This window comes from Tympanuchus pallidicinctus, unplaced genomic scaffold (assembly GCF_026119805.1).
Source record: "Tympanuchus pallidicinctus isolate F22 unplaced genomic scaffold, pur_lepc_1.0 scaffold4, whole genome shotgun sequence".
NCBI lineage: Eukaryota > Metazoa > Chordata > Aves > Galliformes > Phasianidae > Tympanuchus > Tympanuchus pallidicinctus.
Genome location: NW_026294758.1, coordinates 8,931,253 through 8,949,009, shown reverse-complemented (window position 1 = coordinate 8,949,009; position 17,757 = coordinate 8,931,253). Strand labels below are relative to the sequence as shown.

The following is a 17,757-nucleotide window of genomic DNA, read 5'->3' as shown; positions in this document are numbered from 1 at the left end:
CATCCAGCATGTACGCAGTGCTGAGTAAACATACCTGCTTTATGGTAATGGAATGTGATTCTGCATGCCAATTTGGTGAGCCAGTCAGGAGGCTCTTTGCTGGGCCATGGGGCTGGTCGGCCCAGGGGATGCTTCTGGTGCACCCCAAGAGACTCTTGGAGAAGACTCCCTGGGCCAACACATACACTACAGAACAGGGAGAGAACCCCAGCTGCGAACCAGGTATGTTGAGAACAGGGAAGCCATAAGTTGTAAGGAGATGTCCCATGCAGGGTATGAAGGAACGTATGCTCCTCCCTGAGGAACGTGAGCTCACAAGCAAGGTTGTTGGCTAGGGTAGGAAGGCCCTGTCGGCCCACAGGTTTGAGGAATCCTACGGGAACCGATCAATCAGTAATTCAGACTCTCCTGAGTCTAGGAGGGCGTTTGCAGTGAATGTCTGAACAGTTTTGATTTTCTTCTTTTTCTTCTTCTTTTTTTCCCTGACCAGTTATAGGAACTATGGTAGTAATTGCTACAATCTCTCAATGCTTGTGCCGCAAAAAGCCTTCTTGCAGGATCTAGTCCCTTGTATAGATAACTGTGTTAGTCATTGTCACTCTCTGTCTTTGTAATTGTTCAATGTTTGTGATGTAAAAACATCACTTGTGGAATTCCATTCCCTGTTTAAAATATTCTTGTCTTGCTGGGGGATGTTGGTTATGACTCTTGCCCAGGAAATTTGGTGTTCCCGTGCCCTGGGGAAACAGGTGGACACCATTACCCAGCAATACACAAGGGATTTTCACCCAGTATCCAAGATGGTCGGCATAAGCAGCTGGTATGGGACAAAGCATGTCGAAAGAAATGCCAAAAAAGACTATTCTGGGTTGTATTTTGGCTCACTGGAGAAACGTCACTGATCAGCCAGGGGGAATGTGGGAATGGAATGTTTTGCAGTTAGAACCAACAAGATGAGTTTTCATGGTCTCTGCTGACATCTGCTGTCCTTTATCGACACCAGTAATTCTTTTGATCATTCTCTTTACTTTCCAACAAAATGGGGTCTTTATTAGTCCTCATCATTTCTCCTTTAGATAAACTTTCCATATTGATGCACGCTTAGTAGGTAGATGAAGTAATTAACAAGTACAAAGGCTGCAGCTTTTCTATTATAGGCTAAAAAGCATACTCAAAGGCTATTTTGTTTTGCCAAGAGGCCCTTAGCCTAAGGATAACAGGCTTGTCAAGCATCAAAGAAGCCAGGGCCTCTACACGAGGTCCAACTGTCTCACTTTTGGATCGAAAGGATGCAGCAGATACTCCCCTCCATCCTCCTTCCAAACTTATCTTTGTCCAAGTATGAACAGGTGTCCAGGAAGCAAGTGTTAGAAGTCAATTAATTAGCAACATATTATATTATATATAATAATATGATATATATAATATATATTTGTTATATTTGTTATATATTATAGATAATATATATATGCATATGTTTATTTTATGCTATATATTATATTTATATTATATAGATTATATACTATGTCACTACATATTTATATTATATATGTATTTATACAATAGAAATATTATATTACTTGATACTATATTATATGTCTTATATACTATGTATATTATAACATATAAATTATATGTTATAATATAAATAATATAAAATATAAATTAACTATTTATGTTTAGCCAATATCTGTATGTTCAGTTGAGTGTCGGGAAGACTGTGAACCTGAAATACTCAGTCAATGATGAACCAGGGGAGGAAGAGAGAAGCATCAGGTAATGGGACATAAATGATGTAATCTTTTTTTCTGTGTGCCATTGCAATTGTGAATAAAATCTGTTTTATCGGAGATGCTGTGCTGATTTATTCTTTGGATGTTTCCACCAGGAGCACTGAACAAGAAACCGGGAACATAAATGAAGTAACAGGACCAGTTTTTATACAACTGAGAGTTCCAATCATAAACTCTTTTTTCATTGTTCCATAAACATGGTGTTTGTGGAAACTGAAGAACTGTATGGGATGTAATGGGACATCTGTAGAGAAATCGTACCAAGGGGGTACAATCTCCCCTCTGAGGGGGAGAGAACCATCTCTGATGAGTTTTTCTTTTAGGATCAACTAAATAGAGGCTGGGAAAACAAGCAGAAATACATAAATTCTTGTATGTGAAGGAAGGCCCTGCGACACAGCACTGTTCTGTGCACTGATGAGGACCAGCTTTACTGCTGCAGATTACGTATTAAGGCAGGAATAGATCCAGAGGGTTAGAACAAAGGACAGGCCGTATGCACTATCCCAGCCGTTTGGAAATAAGACCCAGCGCTGCAAGGGGCGCTCAATGCCGCACCACGAAGCACACCACCCACCCTCCCCACCCCCACGACCGGAAGTTGCCAACCGGAAACGGAAACCACGCGCCTAGGCGGGGTGGGAGGACCGCGGCCTGCGAGATGCCGCCTAGAGCGGCTGCAACCATAGAGCTTCAGCCTCGAGCGGCCCCGCCGCGGAGCGAACGGCGCATGCGCTTAGTTTTGCTTCGCTGTGGCGGTGAGGAGGCGTGGGGTCTGCAGCATGGCTCCGGTGCTGAACCTCAACAACGAGGTGAGCGGAGAACGGAACGGGTGGGGACGGACGGGGCGGAGATGGGCTGTGGAGCAAAGAGAAAGGAAGGGAAGGTGCGGCCTGGCCCGGCCCGGCCCGGCCCGGCTGCGAGGCGCTGCCGCAGTGCCTGTTCCGCCACGCCTTGCCACGGCTCAGCCGGGCCGGGCACGTTTCCCTTCTGGTAGAGAAGCCGAGCGTGGCGAATCAACGCCTCAGAGCCTCTCCTGTCCTCTCTTTCAGCGGGCTTAATATTGCTTTCACGCTTTATAGAATGAGTAGAATGCTATAGTGCGGTGTGTTTCTGTTGTGGTGGGGGTTTTGTTAATCAATCATTGCATGTGAAGAGCCTGGCACAGCCAGAGTTACCCGCTGTGCGCCTTTAAACATGGTAATTCTGCTGCACCTGTTGTACCAGCTCCAGCACTGTGCCTGGGTAACTCGTTACAGTCGCTATTCATCATCTGCAAGAGAACTAGAATTGGTGCTTATCTAATTATTCCCTAATTTGTTAAAAGCAAGTCTTATGTTCCAGGCACATAACAGCTCCGAGGGGGTGATCTGCATGCAACTCAGGAGGGGGAAGTAACCTGTTCATCAGAAAATGTGTAGCTTAATGTTATATCACATGCAGCTGTCGAGCTGATTATTAGCCTTTGGTTCTTGTGGCTGCCAAATTAGGTCACATGTAAGCAGCTTCACACTGAAGCCTGCTAAAGAAATTCCAAATAAGAACTTTTCATTCCTTACAGAAGAGAGATGCTCTTATGGGAAGAATTGGAGCAAGAAACAGTACTTGAATGACGAATGACCAAACCATTCTTCAGGAGAACGATTGTAGTAGTTTGTGTAGAGAAGATGGACAGGTTTCAGTAAAGACACTGGTGATGGTTTTATTTCTCACAGCTCAGCTAGCACCCTGTAGCAAGAAGAAACCAGAGGTTAGTTCTCTGAGAGATTCCTGAAGTGGTGAACTTGCATCAGAAAGTTCCAGAGACAAAAAGTTAGGCACTGTATAAAGCATATCAGTTTAAGACATTCTGTAGTGCCGACTGAAACCTTTGCTATCTACCCATTAAGAGAGACAACAGATCAAGCTGGTGAAGAGTTAAGAGCCACATCTTTCTGATGGAGACCTGCTGTCTATAGATCTAACGTTTTTTTTCCCGTTTATGCAACTTATCATAAAGCATCTCTAGTGTATTATCTACTGCAGAAAGTGGTCATAAAATTTTCTTCACCAGGATAATGCTCTGTGTATTTAACTTCCTGGGAAGCTTTTTTGAGAGTTTGTCTTATTGTTAAGAAATATTTCTCTTTCTCTGATAAAGGTGGGATGATAGTGAGTGAGCATTAATCAAGTAATTGTATTAGAACTAAATTTCTCTTGCATGCGCTTCCAGTTTGGTAATGGGTGATATTAATGTGTAAAAATCAGTTTCATACAGTGCATTCGTTAGATTGTATCAAATAGACATAATGGCAATTATTGCAGTAAGAAATTTAAGTTTGTTTGTTAAGTATGTTTGTTACTGGTTTTTAAAGCAATCACTGTTGGAATAGGGTCAGTTTATTCAGTGACAGGAGATCTCTATTACTGTCATGTTGAAAACACCACAAAAGAGAAAAAAAAACAAGTGTGTGCTCCTAATGGACAATGCAGGCATTTGTTGCCAATATTATCAAGAAGTAAGATGTGAAAGTGTCTTGGTATGACAGCAATGCAGGTGTTTGATGGGGTGATTATTTCCCTTATCACTAGAGAATCTTGAAGGAAGCAATGTTATGAAAATCTTATGCAGGGAAATGAAACAAAAGACTGCAGTGTGTCTCCTTTCTTTTTTGGCAGTCTTTGAGTTAATTTGGTCATTTCACAGAATCGTAGGGGTTGGAAGGGACCCCCAGAGATCCTCAAGTCCAACCCCCCTGCCAAAGCAGGTTCCCTACACCAGGTCGCACAGGTTCCCCTTGTCCTGTCTTCACACGCTACTGAAAAGAGTCCGGCCTCGCCATTCTGCCCCCCACACCTTAGATATTTATAGACCTGGATCAGGTCCCCTCTCAGTCTCCTTTTCTCAAGGCTGAACAGACCCAGATCACTCAGCCTTTCCTCATAGCAGAGATGCTCCAGGCCCTTCACCATCTTTGTGGCCCTCCGCTGGACTCTTTCCAAGAGATCCCTGTCTGTTTTGTACTGGGGAGCCCAGAACTGGACGCAGTGCTCCAGATGAGGCCTCACCAGGGCAGAGTAGAGGGGGAGGATCACCTCCTTCGACCTGCTGGCCACGCTCTTTTTAATGCACCCCAGGATGCCATTGGCCTTTTTGGCCACAAGGGCACACTGCTGGCTCATGGCCAATCTGTCATCCACCAGGACACCCAGGTCCCTCTCTTCAGAGCTCCTCCCAACCTGTACCAGTGCATGCAATTATTCCTCCCTAGATGCAAGACTCTACACTTGCTTTTGTTAAACCTCAGCTCGTTAATTTGGAGAGGAGATCTTGGAAGTCTTTTAAAAGGTATCATTTAGATAGAAAATAGTGCACCCATGGAACAGCAGATTCTCCCAGCTCTTCCAATCTAATGGCGAATGAAAATGAAAAAAAATTTAAATGTGATTACTGTATAATTGCAGTGTGATTTCATGTGAGAAAAGGTTTTTTGTTGTTTTTTTGTTTGTTTGTTTTTGTGTGTGTGTGATTCAGACATCCCATTTCTGTTTTTCTATTGAGTTTTGACATCTGTGCCCAAGGCAGAGTAGGAGGTAGAGAATTATAGGGAGACTAAAGGTTGCAGAAAGTTAAAGGGAATTAAAAATGTGAAAATTAGAGTTCTTGGGAAAGAAGAGGAAAGTAGTGTTATTTTTACTGCTTTTCACTTTCTTTTTCTTTGTTTAGAGAAAAAAAAAAAAACAAACACTAATTGAACAAAGATAAAAAGATGACTTACTTTTATGTGTCAAATGTGTATGGCTGTTTTTCTGCCATGCTTGTCTACATTTGACTATAATTGTATTCTCGTCTTTATAGGCATACACACTGAAGGAATCCTTAAAAATATTGCTGTGTGATGATTTTCTGGTATCACAGAATAGTTTGCTGTACTACAAGATGTGTATGAACTAAACTTTCTGGAAGCATGTGCTAGGTGGCAGCACATCATCAACAGCCATGGACAGGGCAAGCCTAAAGGGAGATAACCACATTTCATGTGAAGAATTATTTTTGTTGATCAGAAGTATGCGAGAGTATGAAGGAGAAGCTTGTGAATGGAAACCAAGCCAGGTGTGCCTTTTGTCATTTCTTCACCATCACATTCTGCAGATGCAGTTATTGCTCTGCTCTCCTTTTTGATCTTGGTATTCACTGTTGGTTACAACTACTTCACAGAAGTGAACCTCAGAAATCGCATGAGCTTGTGTAAATAATCTCTATGTGAATGCATTTAAAATGTGTAGTTGTAATATACATGAGTGCTGTAAGGGCCAAAGCGGTATGTTAATAAGTCATTGTATTTTGTGAAGTGTCTTTAAATCTTATCAGAATTCAGAGTTGTTCCTATGAGTCACATAAATTGACTTTTAAAGCTATGTTGTTTTAAATAGTGAGAGCTGATGCCTAGATAAATGCTTATCCTCCGTTTGAAGTGTTCCTTTTTTTCTTAAAGTCAGGTTTAGTATAGAAGTCTGTCTTGACAGTAATATGCATGCATACAAATCTTTCGGTCTACTAACTGAAGTGCAGATTGAAAAGATTCTGCATGGAGAAACCTAGCATTCAGACTCAAAGTGGTGAATTCCATTCAGCAGTTTTTTGGGTCCCAGAACTTAGAGGTGCTATGTTCTGTATGGCAGCACTCATGTTCTCATCCTTCTTTGGTTTACAGCTGTCAACTTCTGGGTTATCTACGCTGGAAGGTAATCTGGGCATATGGCTTGGCCTTCAGGCTGGTGTTCAGCAGAGTAGAGTCTTGCAGTGTAGCTACAGGAAATAACTGTAGCAGGTAAAGAAGGACTGAAGTATTCTTTGTGAAGTATTCGTGAAATCTGTGAAATTTTGTGAAATCTGAAGATTTGTGCTAAATCAGTAGTTCTGTGAAACTTGCATCATTTATCACAGCACAACTGGAAGGAAGCACAATCCAGATATGGGTTCTTTTTTTTTAAGGTGTATAAAGTGTAAAATATTTATCCATGCTTGTCCTTAACACATAAGATATTTGTTATTAATGCAGTAGGTCTAGCACGCTGATACATAATCACAGAACCATGGGTTCTGGAATGGACCTCTAGAGATGATCAAGTCCAAGCCTCTGATAACACAGGTTTCCTACAAAAGGTCACCCAGGTCAGCGTCCAGCCAGGTCTTGAATATCTGCTTAGAAGGAGACTACACACCTCTCTGGCAGCCTGTTCCAGTGCTCCATCACTGACAGGAAAGTTCTTCCACATGTTTGTGTGGATCTTCCTACGTTCCACCTCCTTGACTTATCTCTGAAGAGAGTCTGGCCTCATTGAATTGCCACCTGCACTTCATACCTGCACTTACAATCATTGATCAGATCTTCTCTCAATCTTGCTTCCCCAAGCTGAGCAGCCCCACGTCTCTCAGCCTTTCCTTGGACAGGAGATGCTCCAGGCCGGTGATTATCTTCGTTATACATAAATGTCAATTTAAAATGTGCCTCAAGTGAAAAGGAAGTTCTGTCATTCAATAGTCACCATTTCTGCAGAGACATTCCAGATAAAATGTAGTTTGAGATTACTCCAGGGTATTTATTAAAGCTGTTACTTAAGCTCTTCCTTACTTTCAGTCTTCAGTGTTTGACTGCCGCACCACTCAGATGTCATTTGCCTCTGCATGTTTCCATTGACATTAGATGACATTCAGTATTTCACTGTTGTTTTTTTTCCACATTTTCAACAATAGTAACTGGGACAGCTCTTAACACTGAGAAGTCTTTAACTTGAGGCTCCTTGTGAAGAATTACTTTGCTGTTCAGTGTGACATGTTTAACATTGTGCCCCAAGAGTGCAATTCTCAGACGGATGTCAGGGCTGCTGGACTCTTTGCTTCAGGACTGGAAGCTGCTCTCTCTCTTTGCTCCTCTCTTCCAGCTGCATGTCCTGCCTGCCCCTGCCTTCCTGCCTCTGAGCAGAGCATACTTCTTGCTGAGGTAGTTTGCTGCTGCTGGGTGAAGTTAGCAGAGAGCTGCAGCGTGGGTCTGGGGCTGGATGGCTGAGAGGGGAGCAGTGGGTGGGAGGAGATGGGCTGTGCCCCTTCCACCGCAGCGGGCCGCTCCTGTCAGTGGAGTGGCTTAGTTTAGGCATGGCATTTCTGTGAAATAAACAAATGGGAGAGCATTCGACCAGCAAACCAAACTGGGATGATTGTATGATGTGCAGTTGCGTTGTCTGACAGCTGTCTATTTTACAGAAAGTAACTACTGACCAGCATTATAGGAGCATGACCACTAAGGGGTACCAAGAGCCCTAAAGGCCAGAGGAGCCCTTAGATCTGTCTAATCTTGGTAACGAGTACATTAAGAATAGTTACAATCCAGCATGAAAGAATCTTATCAGTTTACTATTATGCTTTTTTAAAATCTGTATTTATCTTTGGAAAATGTGAACAGGAGTGTCTTAAGGGGGCTAAAAAATTCCGTCTCTTACCCACAGGAAAAGAACTCTTAAAACCAGTTTCAACCCTCTAATCAATAAAGCAAAGTGTGATTTTTCAGGAGTTGTATTTCCTGCAGCTTTCTTTTTTTTCTTTTTTTCTTTTTTTTTAAATCAGTTTTCACTGTCAAACAAACTGATGTGAGCATTCAGTTTTTTAGTTTATTTTGTCCAAATAGCTAATGTTACCCAAGGAATGTTGTGATACTTTAAAGTACATTCCTGGACCTTCTTGCTAGTGATAAAAAAGAATTCTAGACTGAAACTTTCAAAATAACAATGACTGAGTGCTGTTAGGCACTATGGTATTTAAAACAGTCCAAAATACTGGGCAGCCAGCCCAATGCGGTTATCCAAGCTTCTCTTTGAAATAAAATAGCTGCCCTCGAAGATCCATTTTGTGTGCTGTCCTCTGGGCTACGTGGTGAATCTAGGAGCGCCTTTAGTGCAACTTAATATTCCGGAGTGCTGACTTAGTAGCTGACTAAAGGGGAGGTGAGGCATGAGCTGCGGTATCTGACTAGTTCTCTGGTATTGGACTGTGCTATGAGATGGCTTGTTGCTGGAAATTCAAAATACCATGCTCTTTTTCAAGGCATGTATCTGTCTGATGAAGAAAATGCTGCATTTTTGTGTAGCAGCTTAGTCGTCAGAAAGACATTGTGGTAGTTGAGAAAACTGCTCTGTGGTATCCTATTCCTCAGTCTGAGATGAGTTGAATCCTGTGATCTCAATCACCAGCAGAGTGCACTAATCACAAATACTAACAGATGCTAGGCTTCTGCCTAGGAAAGAAGGGCGACTGTATGTGTTAAGTGGAGTTTGGCCATAAGGTTAGCCAGTGGGAGTACTGCCTTAGAAAAGTTCTTGGCTGTGCTCCAGAGGCTTCTTATCCAACAATTAACATAGAATACATGAGCTCCCTCAGAGGAAATAGTGGAACTCGGGAGTATTTACTCTGAAGAAATTCTTCTTGCAGCTCTACAGATGAGTTCCATTTTAATATTTTGTCTCTGGCTCATGAGTCTTGTTTGTTCCGGCACCATCTTAGTCTAGCATGCAGGTCAAGCCACTCTCTTTAAGCAGGAGCAGTTGTCTTGGACTCCTTCACAGTGAACACATTCTGTAATTTTTGGTTTTTCAGTGCCAGTAAGAGCTACAAAACCCAATCTGTTCTTCAGATGGTGGACACCAGTTCTGGGAGAGTTTTGAGCTACCTGCTGATATGGTCAGGTTATATCAGACAGACCATCCCTCTTGGACAATGAGAGTTAGCTTTAGTTTGATCACTTCAAAATTAATCTTGCTCTAAGTGCAAACACTTAATATTCTCTGGGGAAAAGTGCAGGTGCCTGGAATGTTCTGTTGCTGAAACTGAAGCTGTTGGCAGAGTTCTGTCATGGTAAATTCCAGGTTTATGCATATTTTTAAATATGTAATTGAAGATGATCCTACTGTCACTGAAATGCCACTGAAATGAATCTAATGTGATTATTGGAAAGATATATAAAAAAGCTGCAGGAGTTTAAAAAAAAAAAAAAAAAAAAAAAAAAAAGACAAAAAAAATTACCCAATTCAAAACCAAATAGCAAATCTATTCCATCACTTTTTTTCTCAATATGCTGGCAAATTACTACTTCTGCTGTAAGTTTTAAGTGTCTGCAAAGTTAGAAGGCTAACAGTGCTTTCTCTTTAAACTCCGGAGTGCTTGACAGCAGTCATATTTTAGCTCTATGGAAATGCATGTAAAATTCTTGCATTCCTTCTGTTACTAATAAATAATTCTAAGTGCAACGGTTCCTTGAAGGAGAAAAAACTGTGCTAGATTGGGCTTGAATTCTGTTTAAAACAGTTCAAGTGTTAAATTACTGACATTCTTTTACAGACCATGTAAATGTCCTAAGGAAAAGGTCTTTTGAAAGCTTATGAAATTTCCAAACTTATACTCTGTGAGATAGAATTCTGAGGAGTTGTGGCTTTATTTTTTCTAGGAACAGTTCCAGCAGCTGTTTCTAAAGTTTCTAGAGTTGCCACATCATCAGTTACACTAATAAAAACAGCAAATTCTGATCAACCATTGACACAGAGTTTCTTTCAGCAGATTACGGAAGCGATTAAACATGGCAAACTGTGCTTTTTGGCAATATTGTGTATAACCCTTATCAAACTATCGTACTTCAGAAGAGAAAGGAAAACTTTTTCGTAGCACAAGTGGTTTATATAAAGAGTGTGTGGTAGGCCACGTAGGCTAGCAAGATGCTCTCATAAAACATCTGTGGTTGCTTGGTGTGGCGGTGTACAATAATGAAAAAAACATGCAAACACAGTCATGGGAAACTTTAACTTGTATTTGAAAGGAGCTGAGATACTTGCAGTGCACAGTATGCTATCAGATTTAATGTATAGGTGTATATGCATACTTAAAATGTTGTGTTTTTTTAGAAATGTTTTAATTATAGTATACATGCCTAATTACTTGGTGCTGTCATTGCAAATGTCTTCTTAAAATCTCTGTATTACCAGGCATGAAACTTGCTGTTAACTGAAAAAGAAGAAAGGCTGAAATGGGGTAAAAGAAAGGTGAATATTATGGTGTTGGGTTTTTTAGAGTAGGGGGGAGTGTGCTAGAAGAAGAATAGTAATGAGTTGTAAATTCATTGTGAATAGGTGGTTGGTGTAACAGTGATACAATTCCTTTCAGTTTGTCTTGTGCTAATGGAGGTTAGTAGTGCACTTAAAAGAAAAGTGTTTCAGTTAGGGTTTTTTACACAGAAACAATAAGCTGCTAAGTTGACTCTTTGAGTGCCCTTTAAATTGTATTTTAGAAAAGGATTTTAAAATGTGCTTATGCTTTGATAAAAAATTACCAGTACATTACTTATTCTCTTACAAAGGTAGGTCACAGTGGTGAATGTTTACCTATGGTGCATTTAACACCAAATAAAATGTGTGTATGTGTATTCAAAATTTACTTAGAATTTAAATCGGTTACCATGTCTTTATAGTGCAGACATTCTGTTCTTCTTTATTCTGTAATGAGCATGGAGAACAGAACTGAGTCCAGTAGAGCATTTCTGTAATGGCTCATACCAGAACTTCCATTTAAATCATCAGTAAGCTTGATACTGACCAGAAATAAACTAGGGCCACTAATTCACTAATTAGAGTATGACATCTGGAAGTCTGGTTGGAGTCTTTCACTTGTGTTGAAAGCTAGTTTCTCACAGGCTGGAAGACTTGTTTATAGTCTAGCAAACATCACATATAAAGTGGATCTCAGCAGTTGAATTGGGCAACTGCCAGGTTATGACTGGATAGCAGTTTGGTAGAATGAGGAGTTGGGTTGGAAGGTCTTTAAAATTGAACAAAATCTCAAAAGTGTTTGGGAGCAGAAGTGAGAAGTATGCCAACAGGAGCCAGAAGCTCAGGGCAAGGGATGTCATGTTAGAGACTTCGTATTTCTCATGTTTAGGCTACTGTGTATTAAAGTGCAGGTAAGGGTAAAGCTGTTTAAGAAACACAGTGCCATTTTTTGGTTTGGCTCTCTCAATTTCTGACTCAAAAATGAGAATAATACAGTTTCCAATAAAAGCCTCCCATTATTTTTTCCAAATAATGCTATACATTTCTCTTTGTCTTTATTATTTCTCTTCTTTTTGTTCTTATGAGTTCATAGCTCGCTTCTCTAGTTTCTGACCTTGATACTTTGAATGGAGAGTGAAAACTAGCCAGCAGTACAAAGCAGACTGGTAGAAAACAAAACTTCCAGTGTCTATAGCTCTTATAGCTTTTCAGACTAAAAATATTGAAATAACATTTATTTTGTCTTGAATGAGAGTGTTCAAAGAAAATCCACCCCTTTCGAAAAGTTACTTGAAGCTAATGAGCAGACAAGAGAAATGAGATTTAACTTAGGCAATACCTGCAGTGTATAACTGGCATAAAGTTACCATTAAATGCTGGATGTGTATATCCAAATCCTTAAGCATCTACGGAAACAGTTTCCATTATATTTTTACCCAACAAAATGCATGAGGTATTCAGCTTACCAGAAATTTTTGCTGTGGTGATATGTTCATGTTTTCTGGAAAGCGCTATGGCTCTTTGCAGTGATATGAAAAGATCTCTGAAAAAGTCTGAAGTCTTGCACAGATATGCTGATGCACTAATGGATGTACTGGTTGCATGAGAAGCTAGCTGGTAGAAACTGTTTTGAGTAGCAGCTGGTTCAAAGGAATGAATAAGGGATTTCATCCAGAGGCAAAAATCTCTAGAGGACTGCTGCAAAGGAAATAAGTAACATAGGAGCAGGATAGCATAACTTAAATTTAGTTGCATGATAAAATAGGAATTCCAGACGATATAAAGCAGAGGGCAGTTAAGGTGATTGCTCACTCTTGAAGTGATTTAGAAATAACCAGGATGGTGGAAGGGAAGAGAGATGCAACAGCCTTTGCAGTGAACATTACAGAGACAGCACTACAGGTATTCCAGCTCTCAGAACTGGTGGCTAGGTAACATGTGCCAGAGGAAGAAATAGCGTGAGGGGCAAGAGAGCTCATGAAGGGAAACGTGTGTATTTGGTGTGGAAAAGCTGGAGACTGAAGAAGTAAGCAGCAAGCTTCAATAAATAAAAATGCCTCAAAGGAGCCAGCACTGGATGTTGGAGAGACTTGGCGCGTACCATGCCTAAAATAGGTGGATAGTGGGAATGGCTGTCATGTCAGAGCAAAGATTTTGCAAGAGCTTTATGGTGCAGTTAGAAATTGTGACTTACACTAGGATGGTTACAGTAGCTCTTAAATCTGGCAGCTACTTGATGAAGAACTAATTGCTTAAAGGTGAATCAAGATTTGTAACTGGCGATACGTACTCACGATGAAGATTTGGTTTACCTGCTACAAGATTTGAGTTGAACTGTAGCTTACTTCTATCCAAAGCTAACTTAGATGCAATATTTTGAGTTTTATTTTACTAGTATGAGATGGTAGTTGAGGCCTTTTCTTTTTTCTGATGGGATTTTTTGCATATCAAAAGAAACTTTCTATCTTTGGTTTCCCAGTCTTTTATTCCTCTTCTTACACATATGGATGAGCCACTAGAAAGGTAGTTGTTTGTTTTAATTTCATTTCTTATCTTCCATAGGTACAGAGAAATGGAAAAGTGACCTAATATGTATTAATAGGTACTTGTCCAATGCAGTTGTTACTCTGCTGGTATTTGCATTCAAACAATAACGTGGTTTGATTTTACGTTATCAACTTGAAAGCATTTTTCTTGTATGATTTCTTTGTGTTTGCATAACAACTGTATGGTGACAGTGAAAAGAAAGTTTTAAGTGGGTGAGTCTTACTAGGAGATGAGTGGTTGTGTTGAATGACATCTTCACAAAAATGCTTAGTGCCTTTTCAGTTATTATTTAGAAGTGGATGTTTGCCAGATGTTGCTCAATGATAATCTTTCGCAGGCATCCCTCTCATTCCCTGGCTTCCCTGCATGTGGGACTAATCTGAGCTGCATATAAAAATGTCTCCTTTTTATTTGTGACATCCCTAACACAGAAGAGCCTCTCCTGCTTCTGTCCACTTCAGCAAGCAGTGAAATTTCACTTGTCAGATTAAAAACATCAGCCAAAATAATATAGTAAGTATAAAATATTTTGTGTGCTTATACTGCAGATCCTCTGAAGCCTAGCATCTTACAGCTTTGCAGCTCATGGTCCTTGAAACTTCATACCAGTATCTTCATTCTTCCTTTGACTCTACAGCTTTTTACTTACCCTTGGAGGGCCCCCTCTGAGCACGCAGCAGTAGCTGTAGCTTCCCACACGTTGCCTAAGCTTGCTGGTAAATGAGTATGCATGTATTAATTGGCAGCCAAAATCACAAAGGTCTGAATTCTACTTATGTATCTCTTCCATGGTTGGCCTGTGAATTGTGGTTCTTATCTCTTCTTCAGCTACCAGTTTTCACAGAATGTGTAGGAGCTCTGGCCTTTGCTGATCTATCAGGTTTGGTGTCTGTTTACTAATTGAAGTTATTGGGTGAGGATGCTAAGTGGCAAACAATGTGATGACAAATCTCATTTCCTTGGAAAACAGGTTAAAAAGTTTAATTCCAGAACACACAAAGTCTTACTGCTCATCAGGATGGGTGAGGAAAGTAGTACTGCATTGGCTGTGAGAACTCTGAGGTTTCCTTTGGTGAGTTAGGAGGCCAGTACCATTATCTCAGTGCAGAAATGACCATTGGTTGGAAAAACTGTAGTCTGAGTGAGACAGTATGGCAGTTGACATGCAATTGTTATGTCTGTAGGATACTGAAGGCCTGTCAGTGTGTGATGGATGACGTCTGAAAGCCCAGGTCATGCACTTCTCTGAAGGTGACTGAAGGCATGCAAAAACCAACTGGTTGGCCAGATGAAGAATGCTATGATGATGCTTGAATTACCCATTTACTGAGTGCAATTCACAACAATCAATGCTGTGTGGAAATAAAGGAGCAAGTTAATGACCAGAACCAGAAAGGACTAGAATGGGAGTGTACCAGAATTTACTCACTTCTACCATTCTCCTCTTGTAAACATTGATACCATGCTCTTTTTCAAATGTCTTACAGACTCTTGGAGTGGCTTATAGACAGTGAAACTGAGAGTTATGGAAATGATCACATGCACCAGCTTGTCCTGCCAACTGAGGGTGTGATGTAGTCTGCTGCTTTGCTTGCAAGAAGGATTGTTGCCTATTCAGGTGCTTTAGTTTCAAGTTCTGCTGCAGAGGAGTTGGTAACCAATAGACCTCTTATTGACTTACACAGCTTAAAGTCAGAGTCTCCTTTTGAACTTTGAAAACTTTTTAAAAAATAGCACCTCTCAGGTTAGTATAGAATAACTTCAGAGTATGGGTGTCAGTTCATCTCTCTCTCTCTCTGTCTCACTGTTTTAACAACTTGTGCAGATTGTTCAGAGAGGGGCCTGTATTTCCCAAAATGAAAGAAAAGAGAGTAAGAACACTGAAATGTACCTTGTAATCTTGTAATCCCTTCCTCCCCTGTAATCAGGGAGAAAGACAAAACAACAAAGCAGCATCCCTCTCCCTCCTCAGCTATTAATACTGGGGATGCTCTTATTGTGTTTCTGACTTTTTTTGTATAATAGACCTTGTACCCAGTTCTGCACAATCTTCTTGAATTCTGGGTTTGGATAATGTTCACAAATTGTATAATTAGTGAAAAAATGTTTTATAGATTTTGTTAGCATGTTTCAGGTTATTTAGAACCTAGGGTTTCATGGTGTTTCATCTGCTTTTGAAAGCTCCAATAACTGAAGAGTAAAAGGATATGGATCCGTTCTTCTTTATTTGTTCTTGTGTGTTTATGTTGATAATTCCTGTGTCGTAGTTGCAGCTTCTTCTATTGCTGTCTTCCTGTGAAATCAAAACATAAGGAGGTGTGAAAGTCCCATATGATTTCTAGCCAGCTCTCTGGTCTGATTAAGAAATCCTGACTATAGAAATGCTATGATTTGAGCTTAGTGTGTTGACTGCCTTGGTCACATCCCCTTGCAGCATTCCATGGAGATACTTTTAGCACAGTGCCTGTTGTGGGTTTTCAAACTTGTGTCCAGCTGATCATTTAAATGCAGGGTTACAAATCACCTTCTCATAGCCCTCAGATTTGTAAGACTTATCAATTGTCCACACCCCTGCTCCCTTGCCCTGTGTAGTAATTAATGTAGCATCTTTGGATGTTTAGTTCTTATCTGGCCATTTGCTACTGCTGTTTATTTAGGGTGTAGAAAGCCTCTAGCCAGCTAGGCACACTGAGAGCTCACATACTTTCTGAAGTGCTATATTCAGTCCAATTCTTTACAATGAGACAGTGAGTTTCAAGCAGTAAATCCGTTAAATTTTGGTCTTTGGCAGCAAGCAAGTAACTCTAGACTAGTCTTACTCCCTCTCAACTATCTGAGATATTTTGAATCACTTTTCAAAACCTTTAGATGAAAACACTAGCAGTCTGAGTAGTCATTTTGGTTTCCATATGGAGAAATTATGGTAGAATTACAACTATTTTACATGCAGAAGGAAAAGTGTTTGTGTATTAATATTTTTTTAATATTTAAAGATAGTATACTGAAAGACTCAGTGCTTCAGTTGATAATGTATGAGGGAAACAGCATAGGCAGGCTGCAGAGGAAGGGTTTGATGGTAATTCACAGGGAGTATGTGCATAGCTTAGCCAGTGAGAAAGGTGGAAACCTGCCTAGGTATGCAGAGTCTGCTTGTTCTCATTGTAAGCCCTTATTGGGATCCCAGTGGCTGGATCCTGAAATGCTGCAGGCAGGTGCAGCTTTAGGGTGCCATGTTTCAATCCAGAAGAAGTTGTCACAGCTTCCCTTATCTACCTTTGCTTATACATACTGCAATACTATCCAGTCCACTTGCTGCAAATGTGTTCATGTGCGTCAAAAGATGATAAAGGCAAGACTAACACTGGGAAGAAATTAAGCAAATAGGAACAAAAAGAAACAGTGTGTTCCTTAGCTCTTACCCTGCTGGGATCTGATCCTGGTATTAAATAAGAGGATAGTTTACTGATCAAAGTCTGGTTTGTGGTCTCCTAGCTCACTCTGTCTCTATCTGTATGTTCCCACCTTGTTCTTTTGCCCTGGAACCAACAAGCATTCATGTGACCATGACGGGAACCAGTACAGGAAACTGATCTGACTGAAGATTGAACTTGCTTTTCTTTCATAAGGTTAGAATCTATTTTGTGGGTATATATTTGCATAAAACAATCTTGGAACCAAGCAGATCGGCCCTGTAGAAGCATATAGATTACTCTTCATGCTTTTACCTCCCTATTTACACATGCTTTTATAATGCAAATGTGTGAAGCTACAGTAAGTCTAGTAGTGGCTATTTCCAGGTATTTTGACATGCATGAAGTTTGCACTGTAATACAGTGAATCTTTTTTATTAAAAGAAAAAAAAAAAAGTAAATTTGGGAATTGATAACTTCTCCTAAGAATCTGCAAAATCGTTAGCTTTTTCAAGCTGACATTCCAGATAATAGAGGGAAATATTTGTAATGAAGTTCCAAAAACATTTTTTCACTTATTCACTCAAAAGATTATATACTGTTGTTCATTCTGGCTAATACGTGATCCAGCTGCAGGTGTTTTGAATTTGAGAAATCACTGTTGCCAAAGAGCACCAAAATTTAACATTCAGAATACTACATTGCCATGGTAATTTCTTGGTTAGAAAGACTGCCAAGTAACAAAAATGAAACCAATGCTTTTGGTGTGCCCTTTCCTAGGAAAATAAAGCCCTGTGAAAACTGAAACATTACTTAGTTTCATGTTTTTCTTCTAAGTACTGGAGAGATGTTGAATACTGAGTTTAAATACATGGTTTTTTTGTGTTTTTTTTGTTTTTTTTTTTAAGCTGGATTTCTTCTTGGGACTTTTGCTCATG

The 17,757-nt window shown here is 40.2% G+C and overlaps 1 protein-coding gene across 3 annotated transcripts in view; it reads left to right on the top strand.

The window, feature by feature from the left end:
* The first annotated feature begins 2,439 nt into the window (after positions 1-2,439).
* SRFBP1 (serum response factor binding protein 1) overlaps positions 2,440-17,757 on the top strand; it is a 63,174-nt gene continuing 47,856 nt past the window's right edge. For 2 of the 3 annotated variants that reach the window (XM_052700606.1, XM_052700605.1), the window contains exon 1: positions 2,440-2,605. In XM_052700606.1, the coding sequence (XP_052556566.1) occupies positions 2,455-2,605 (151 nt within the window). In that variant the 5' untranslated portion in view covers positions 2,440-2,454. The remainder of the gene's footprint in view (positions 2,606-17,757) is intronic. The other variant, XM_052700607.1, reaches the window with a different exon arrangement.